This window comes from Callionymus lyra, chromosome 12, assembly GCF_982586985.1.
Source record: "Callionymus lyra chromosome 12, fCalLyr1.hap1.1, whole genome shotgun sequence".
In the NCBI taxonomy this organism is placed as follows: Eukaryota; Metazoa; Chordata; class Actinopteri; order Syngnathiformes; family Callionymidae; genus Callionymus; species Callionymus lyra.
In genome coordinates this window covers 24,645,120-24,655,140 of record NC_141829.1, presented here as the reverse complement: position 1 = coordinate 24,655,140, position 10,021 = coordinate 24,645,120, and the positions used below count along the sequence as shown (strand labels likewise).

The 10,021-nt window shown below is 37.1% G+C and overlaps 1 protein-coding gene across 2 annotated transcripts in view; it reads left to right on the top strand.

The window, feature by feature from the left end:
• The first annotated feature begins 1,860 nt into the window (after window positions 1-1,860).
• Window positions 1,861-10,021, top strand: part of tmeff2a (transmembrane protein with EGF-like and two follistatin-like domains 2a) — a 134,331-nt gene continuing 126,170 nt past the window's right edge. For both annotated transcript variants that reach the window (XM_087804607.1, XM_087804606.1), the window contains exon 1: window positions 1,861-2,419. In XM_087804607.1, the coding sequence (XP_087660733.1) occupies window positions 2,227-2,419 (193 nt within the window). In that variant the 5' untranslated portion in view covers window positions 1,861-2,226. The remainder of the gene's footprint in view (window positions 2,420-10,021) is intronic.

Genomic DNA, 10,021 nt, shown 5'->3' with positions numbered 1-10,021 from the left:
TTGCTATCGGTACTATTTAATATTGTCCCTTTCTTTGATAAAATAGATTAATTTGACATTTTACTTCTAAGAAAGCTTGGAACTGACTGAACAAAAAAGTTCCTAGAATGACCTTGCTGTGTTTGTGAAGCTAGTCATCTCATTTGTGGGGTTTTATTTTAAATATTATATATTGGTAACTCTTTTTAGCTCACCAATTCAGTTATTCAATGGAAATATTTAACATTTCAAAAGTCAAAAATTGTATACGTTATTTTACTCACGATTACGTCTTGCTTCTATTTACTGCTGTACTAGCATTTCTTCTAACAGATTAAAAAAGTTTTTTTTATTAATGTTATAAAACATTCATTATGTTTATTTCTGCTAGCATAGCAACAGCTATTTCTTATTTTGAACTTTTGCCTGACATATATAATATTGTTATCTTTTCAGATAGAGTATTTATATATATATATACTTGTGTGTCTATAACTAACTAACTATTATATATATACAGTATAATGTTGCAAAATATGGACATTTTTTTAATTAAAAAAAATATATATATATACTTGTGTGTCTATAACTAACTAACTATAATATATACAGTATAATGTTGCAAAACAAGGACATTTTTTGAATATGTGGCAGTGAACATGTTTTGTTTGCTTTAGCTTAATCTCTGACTAATCAAAACAGGAAGTATTGCATGTTTTAATGTCAAATAAATATCCTGGAAGATCTTAAAATGATTGACAGATTTCTCAGTTAGCTTGCAGGGGGTTTTTTTAAGCTGCATTTTAAAGCCAGATTTTCTCTTGCTCACTTCGTAACTCATTTAAAATCAATGTCACTTTATGTGCTTTTCTAAATTACCTTCATTATATTCTGTTTCCGCACGCAGCAAAACATAACTCAAAGAATCAAACACGCAAAAAAAGCTCTATTAGTACTAATAAAGCGGCTGTATTCGTCTCTTCACACATTCAAAAGGCATCGAGAAAAACATCTCAGCCTACGTGTGTGTGTGTGTGTGTGTGTGTGTGTGAGGAGAAACTCAATCCCGGCAGCCCTCTCGTGTGCAGCTGTATGTGTGTCACCACAAGTCGCTGGTTGATGGCTCTGATAAAACCTACGTGCCATGAACTCTACAGCTGCGGAGTGAAAGTGACGGATGTCCGCGTGAAATGAGCCCGGCGGTTATAAAACAAAGCAACACTCACAGAGATGCTCGTTTGTTTACTGGCTAACGCCGCATGGCTTACTTAAAATCATGAGGTCAAGTGTCTTTAGCTGTGACGGAGCAGAACAGCAGCTCCTTTGTCTCCTCGGCATAAGAGCTTCCCCATGCACATAGCTTCTAATTTCCCCGCTTCAAAGATAGTTAGTGTTCGGCAAACTCAGACTTGACCTCTTTGACTGCGTGAACATCCTCCAGGCTGGTGCACGTGGACCCCCCCCCCCCCCCAGGTACCAGCTCCAAGAGGCAGAAAATAAGTGACAAACACTGGGTTGCCTGCAGGGGGAGGTGAGGCAGGAATAGCATGAGAGTTGTTTCAAAAGCAGAGCAATTAACCTAGGCCTAGGCATGACGAATCGATTCCTGCAGACTTTCTTTTTTCTTTTTTTCCAAATGCAAGCAGCCAATTAAAAAGGGCAGAACACCGTCTTCTGTCCATCAAGCTGTTCTTATCCCTTTTCTTATATCACCAGTGATAAAGCACAGTCGCATCACCATGCACGTGATCATAAACAAGCCAGGGGAGAGCGAGAGAGAGAGGGAGGGAGAGGAAGAGAGAGAGAGAGAGAGAGAGAGAGAGAGAGAGTGAGAGAGGAGGGAGCGGGAAAGATGCTCAGAGTCACTGCTGCGACCGTGAACGCAGCACTTCGCAGAGAGGGTCGCTGCGCTGACTCGCATCCTGTGTGGATATTACACTGAAGAGATCTATTTTCCGTGGGATACTTATTCTTTTTAATCTCCTCGATCACACCCCATTTTTTTTTACCTTACCCTCTCTCCCTCATCCTTTTCTCTTGAATCAACTTTTCCACTCATCCCACCGCGTCCTCATCCATCCTCCCTGCCCTAGGACCGGGGCGAGCTCGCACCACATGGGGCGCCCAGCCTCGCTCGGAAAATGCTCCGCAGTCGGTGTGTAGTCGCCCAACGGAACCCGCCGGGACCGGAGCTGTCAGTGCGCGCGTCTCTCCCGGTCCCCCTGAGTTGCCGGTGGGAGTGAAAAGATGGGTGTCTCGGCGGCGGCGGCGCAGGCACCGCGCGCGGAGCACCGGCGCCTGCGCCGGTGGAGCTGGGCGATGGGGAGCTGGCTCCGGGTTTCCGTGCTCGCCTTCCTCGCCACGTTACCTGTGGAGCAGCTGTGCGCCTTCCCGTCCTCGCTCAGCGACTGTCAGACGCCCACGGGCTGGAACTGCTCCGGTGAGACTCACTGGCATGCGTCTTTTTGTTGTCCTCCAAGTTTATAAATCAACTTGGATCATCTCTCTGACCAGCATCTGAAATATATATTCAACGTTAGTGTCTTTCCCACATTTAACTTGAATTAGTTGCACAAGCTTCTCTTTGTCAAGTCATAAAAAAAGGCACCTCCTGCATGGAATCGATAAAGGAGTGAACGCTTTGTGAATGAACCCATATATATTTCCCCTGTCGACAGTCCACATCTAAACCCTTAAAATAGATCCGAACCCCTTCAAAAACACAGGCACTTTCAGCAGAATTTGTTCATAATCGCTGTTTGCAGTCAGCAGGTCTTCAAATAAAAAGCACATTACCAGGAGGATGTACTGACAATTATGGAAATGCACCGCTTTAATTCGATCCACTCTTTAAAAGGTTTACTATTTTAAGTGGCAAAACTTTTTTATTTTAAACCAATATCGTTCATATTTCTCGCTGGAAGCACACTACAAACTGTCCACTTTATGAGCACACTTGATGCTCATGCATTGCTACTCATTTATCAAAAAGCTATTGTGTTTTCACCTTTTATTTTTTAAGCAAAAAATAAAAAACTTGTCCTTACTAGAAAAAAAACAGTCAAATACTTCAGTTGCAATATTGATCACAGATTTTATTTTACATTCCTGAGTTGATGACAGTTAAAAAGAAAGAAGCCTTAATATGATTTTCTGTCCAGACTAGTGTTTTGAATAAAAAATCAAATCAACAAAAGACCGCTCAGTTAACAATACTCGTCACGTTGGAAAGCATGTCTCTCGTCCAAGCGATTCTATTTTGAGTTATCCAGAGTAGCTGATTCATCGGTTGAAGATTTAAACTATAGCGATTGATTTTTTGACAGAAGTCATTCAGGGTCATTGGAGATCTTATCGAAGAAGGTTTTAAATGTAAGTGTAGTGGATTGTGTTTGTTAGTGGCTCAGTTGTTATAGAGCATCTTTTGCTATTTTATCTGGTAGATTTGAGTCCATTTTTCTTACCGATGTGAATTTAGTTCACATGGTTGAAACGTTGAAGTCTTAAGTAATATTTAGGGGTGACATACCATTATATTTACTCCAAAAGCCATATAACACTGACAACTGTTTTAAGTAGAGTTGCACATAGGTTATTGTTTGTAATTTGTGTAGTTATGTACACGTTAAAATAATGAACAACATTACCTGCTATTCTCTAAGATTGTATTATTAGCATCTTGATCGGTAGGTCGCCTGATCTTTACCAAACTGCCTCTAAACCCTTCTCTATTGTCGGGTTAATTTTGTGATGCTTGTTAACAGTGATAATGATTTGTATCTAATGACTTATAATTGCTCATATCCTGCATATTCGCACACACTCGCCTGACTCCCCATTTCCTGACAGACTCGCAAGCATTTAGACGAAAGCTTTTATCCAACACGCCTTGAGGAGTCTTAAGTGCATGCTGGGAGAGAGCGTGATACACACTCACAGATTCAGCCAATGAAAACATGCGAAATTCTTAATTGGACGGGCTTAAAATCACTGGCTCACATCTGTACATCAAGCAGCACTAATGTGTGCAAGAATGAAAAAAAAGCAGTTGAGATTCTGGTGCTGTTGCTAAATTTGTGGACACTGAACAGCAGAGTCACGAGCCTAGTGTGCACCAGTTTCATTGCAGGGGCATTTGACATTCCGTTTGAATACGGGGCTGTAAAAAAAAAGACTGTCGCTATGATTGCATCTGTAGATGGCAATGAAGTACCGCCATAGAATTCTTTACTCAGGCGAAACAAAGGGTTCCAAAATGTTCTTGACACATTTAATCATTCACTGCTGAGACAGACTTTACCTCAAGATGCCTCCAGTGAATCTAATGTGCTGTTGAATCTATTGTGTGTTTGTTGTAAAGTCAGGAGATTCCTTCAAGAAAAAGCAGATTTTCCACTCCAAATGGTGATTAGTGATTTCTTAACAACAAATTGAACTGCCAACAGACAACAGGGTAACAGAGAGAGATGTGCTTCACTTTGATTGTGTTCGCCTTCTAAACTAGAACCTTTAATCGAGTCGTGTCGTGAAGAAGTCAAAGTGGTGCAATGATATACATGAACAACAACATCACATTATATTTGCTGGCAGCTGTGTTGGGCTGTCAAGCCAAAACAGGAGGAAGGGAGAAAAGGACGTCCTAATGTAATGTTAAAGAAATAAAAAATATAGTATATATATACCATGTCTATGTTTTCAAAATTCTTTCAAAATATATTTTTTTAAACATAAGGGAAAGGATAGATCAAAGGTAAATAATAAGAATTTTTATTTTTCATATGTGTATATTAATGCTGAAAACACAAATGATAATAAATAGGGTTGGCTAAAAATACCCATATAATAGATTTAGAATCAATATAACCACATAAAATGTCATCCATTAATAAAGCATGAGACCGATTATTGCAAGTCATCATGTCAAATTGAAGCTTATGAGCTGAGCTTGCATACCATAATGTTAGTACACGATCCAGGAACGCTCCGTCAACGAATGCGGTACGTCCTGCCTTGATTCACCATGTCTTTATAGGAAAACAGATTTAGGCAAAAAAAGGAAGTTCTGTTTATTACTTTGCGATCAATTTGCGCATGTGTGTTGCATTCAAAAATAACTTTGCATGTAGCTGAAAATGTAACGTTGCTTCTAGTCTCAAAGCATCAGTTTTATGAAAAATAAAGAGTAAAACACACAATGGAGTACTTGTATATATACTCTACACATCAGAACATTTTGTCTTCTAAAAGTACAATAAATTGAAACATGAAACAATGATTTAAACTGTGATATACTCGGAGCTTCCAAGAACAACCAACGTTTTGCATGGAAAAACTCTTTTATTACATTTCTTGCCAGTCATAATACGCAGCTCATGACATGTTTTGGTCTAACTTTCCCTCGGACATACTTGCCAACAAAAACAGTAACCTAGCAGGTTTTTATATTTATCTTGGTTTTAACCACTCAATGGTATAGAATAAAAAAATGTACATATCTCTTTTTTAAAATAATGATTTTAGACTCGATCATGTAAAATACTCATTATTTTGTCTGAATCCGGTTTCCATAAAAACATGGCAAACTGAGACATTGTAACATAGTTGAGCCATTTTTATTATTCAAGAGCTGATTCTGAATCAAATAGAAATTAATCGATTGAATATACTGCATTATAATAATCCGTGTACAGTCTTGATATGGTATTTTCATTAAGGTTAAAGAACCTCAACAAACTGATAATAAAGACTTTAGTATATTTGGTGTTTCCATCGTGTTGTTTCTCTTTGACTAGTAATCTTCTTATACGTATGTAGAATAACAATGAGTGAACTTATCATGAATGTGAAACAACAATTGAAATACTAAGAACTCTGGCAAAGTGTTTCTATGTCTACCATCAAATCTAAACAACAAAACGAAAAACAAGATGTCTTAAAAATTCCCAAATGGAGACAACAAAATTTTACCCAAGAATTTTACCCAAGAAAAAAAAAGCTTTTCATTGTTCAATATATTGTCCAAGACTAGTAGTATAGTGAAGCAGTAAATATACTTAATATAATAAAATAATAGTGCAGGGAAAATATATAATACACCCACTGTTGCCTCATTCATGAATTCAGTGATATTTTGTTTCTCATTTCATCTGTCCTGCACTTTATATTTCTGTCTTACATAGATCTTGATTGGTCCTGATTGGTTTCCTGGTCGCTCTGTGACCTTGTGTTCTTCCCAGGCAGCCTGCAGCATTTCAACAGGCATAATAAGCTTTTTAGTTTTTGCAGAACACCGATATATTTAAATACAGCTCAGGTATTGTTGCTTTTCAGTGACCACTTTTAAAAAGGCAAAATGTAAACGCATCCTCCACGTTACTGCGTCAGGTACCAGTTATTTTGGTGTCAAGTTTTTGTGAGAGTCTTCAAGAGGTTGTTTTCTTCATGAGAATAAGAAACAAGAATATACATTTTCCTTTAAAGCAATTTACAGAATAGTTATATACCATGTCTTCTAAACACCTTGTCAAAAAACACCGAACACAATAACACATGAAGCTCCAGGCTCTCAGGAAGAAACCCCCAGAGGTCGAAACATGACCACATGCATGTGAGGAGACACGGTGGGATGTTCACTTGTTGATAAAAACACTCACAGAGGCAACAAAAACATGTGTAGGAAGGAGAGACAGAAGCACTTTGAGGCAAAAGACAAACATTAGGTTTGTAACACAAACAAAAACTTCTTATTACAAGAAGACAATTTGTACCAGACTCTGGTCACTTCAGGGACATGTTGTGGAGTATGTTGCCGCTATATTTGGAACCAAAAGCCTTTTTTTAAAGGATAATCACTACAAGTTCAATGGCACATGTCAGACAAGTCAAGAAATCGAGATTATCCACGTACAGAGGTCTATTCTACTACTTTAAGAACCTCTAGTCCATCCCTGAGAAAGCATAATCTACATCTGAGTCCCCTGGTTTAATTCGTTAATATCTCGCGTGATGCGGTGAAAAGGAGAGTGAAGTCGGGAAGGAGACTACCTGGTGTGATTGTTGGCAGCTAGAGAGAAAATGCCATCAAAACTCTTGATACGGTATATTCAGCCTACAACAGGACACACATGCACTATTTTCGTAATGATTTTAGAAGACCCAGAACTGAAAGCCAGAATGTGTCCAAAATGAGTTTTAAAATCAGCTGTATACTATCTTCTTGTCCTCAGTCAACACAGGGATCTCACAGGATTTCATTGTTCCTTTAGCTGCCGAGGATGTAATGAGTGTTGCCATCTCGCAGTCCGAAGTTTAAATGAAATACCAAAATGAACGAATGCTTTCGATATTTTCATGTCAATTTTAACAAAAAAAAAGTGAAATATTTCAAATAATAATAAGCGAGTTACACTATTAGGACCTTTCCCATTATGGGCCAAACAATAGGTGTTAATTATAACACACTTATTATACTTATTATACATTGTATTCATTTTATTTGTCAGAATCCTGTTGAAAAGAGAAACCACCGAAATGGTGGGAAAAATAATCAGCCGGCTCTCTCGTAATTTAAATATAATTATCTTGTTATTAAGACTCATACACTCTTGAATGCATGTGCCGAGGCCAAAATAGTCAATAGATATAAAAAACTATTTTCTCCTCAACTTGGCCGTCGTAAGGCAGCTGTTTCCCCCACTTTAGTGCAGCCCATTATTATTATTAGGTCTCTGTGTAATTACGACACATAAAGATTATGTGCTTTAAGTTATTGTGCGTTTTAATCACGGTAATTGACTTTTCACGACAAACATAAAAAGAACCTGTTGTTAAGTTAAAGGAAAGCAGGGGCCATGAAAGGATGTCTCACCCGCTGCGACCGTTCTGCCTTCATTAATAATTTGGTGTCTTTAAATATTGATGCGCACTAAGCTTAAAACAGGGAGGTGAAAATCCAGGTGGTTGCAGAAGGGAATGGGGAGGTGGAAGCACATTCGGCTGACTAGCCTTCCCTGAGACAATAAGTGCTTCACTTGCCATCTTAATTGTTAGCATATAAGCATCACCTTCTCAATATTTGATGCCTGCCAGCTTGTTTTCGTTAATTATTCAGCAGACTGTAATGCCCTCCTGGTTTGGCAAGAAGGTAACAGGAAGTGTAGTTTTCTTGGCCTTTAACTCGCAGCTGCTTGACCTCACCAATCATCTTCTACTAAAGGACAGTTTTTTTGTAGCGAAGAAATAATTGTTATGAATATTTATAATGGCTGTTAGTTTGAAAGTAATTATCCATGAATCAATATTAAATGTATTATCCATTTATATTTAGTTTGATAGTAATGATCCATAAATCACTATTAAATGTATTATCCATATATATTATATGATATACTTGTCATTTTCTTTTCCTTTCAGGGACTTGTACATCATTTATAGTTTAAACTCCACTATGGTTACCAAAGAAACTGAAGAAAAGAGAATTGGTTATAATGTGGGCACAGTTTCAAATACATTATTTACTTTTTAACCCTAAAGCAGGGTCGCAAACTTGTGCTGAGATAATATTCTGCTGCCTGTGTTCGCTGTTTAATTTTTCAACAATTGTGAGTCAAGCAAGGAATTAAAATGGAACCAAAAAAGAAAGAAAAAACTACTATATTGAGATGGAATGACACAAACTACAACACAAAATATAAATACAATTTGGATCCAAGATGTACAGAAACAGATCATAGACAACTTGAAACTCTGACGTCGCGATTTGTAAGTCACTTAATCGTTTCTCCCCAAGAATTCTGAACGAAAATACAAGTTTTCTAGCAGCTCTTCATCCCGTGATCTGAAGAGCTTAGTTAAGTGCGTTGCATTTACTTATTGTTCGAGTCCAAAGTATAATAAAGATCCAACCTAAATAATCAGAACAGAAACCTTGAGTATTAGACGTTACAGAAAGTTTAATAAAGTGCCTAAAATGTTACAGAATTTTATTTTTTATAAAGGTGTGGATTTTTGTTCATACAATTTTTATTCATACATTTTATTCGTTCAGTCTTGAAGCACATTTTTTCTAAGAGATCTTTTCCTAAAGAGTTTTTTTCTTCCCTTATCTCTATATTTTCTAATCTTAACCACACAATTGAAGTGAGTTGTAGTTTATTAAACATACTTTTCTTATCTATATTCCATGCTCTTGTCACGTATTTTAAAAATACCTCTATTATACTATACAAATATGAATTATATATATCAGGGCAAGAAGTGCCGACCTTTTCCCAACAGATTCGACAAGAAGCCAATTCTCTATTTATTCAATTCTTGGTACTTTCTTGTCCATGTCAGACATTTTAACATGGCAGAGTTGTCAAAAACTAGCATAAGCAGAAGACTGAGAAACAGGAAGTTTGTTTCAAAGTATACTTAAGATGTAAAAACATTGATTTGTTGAAGATAATCATGATGACTAAGTCTTTCTTTCATAACATTTTTTAGACTGAGTTATAATGTTTATAAAGTCGTTTTGTGGTGAAAGAGAGGCGTTTAAGCTTCTTTATTTTCACTTTATTTTGAGGCATAAATTTATTAATATTTATAAATTGCAAATGACAGATTAACCACAACATCATGAGCTGGCTTCAGCAAATATTCTCGAAGTAATGTTCATCTGATGTTCATTTCTTAGTTTGGATGAGTTTCTTTCACATTTGTATTTGGGAATTGTATTTGTCCCACGCTATTAAATGCACGATAGGCATGCATATGGTCTCATAGATTAATGAGGTTTATTTTTGTTGTGTCTTTTTAAATTGCATTTTTTCTCAAAAACATTTTCATTTTTAAATGATTCTTTCCTTGACATGTGCAACAACTTATAGTTATACTTATAGTGCAGACTTTGTATTTCTGTCTTACTTTATTAATATTGATATTGGTTGATACTCAAATCTCAGGTGTTGGTATCGCCATTGACGGATGATTTTGTCCTCATGCAGACCCTTGTGAACGTCGCAAGTTGGAGCGTTGTGGGTTACACACAAAGAGTTTGTAA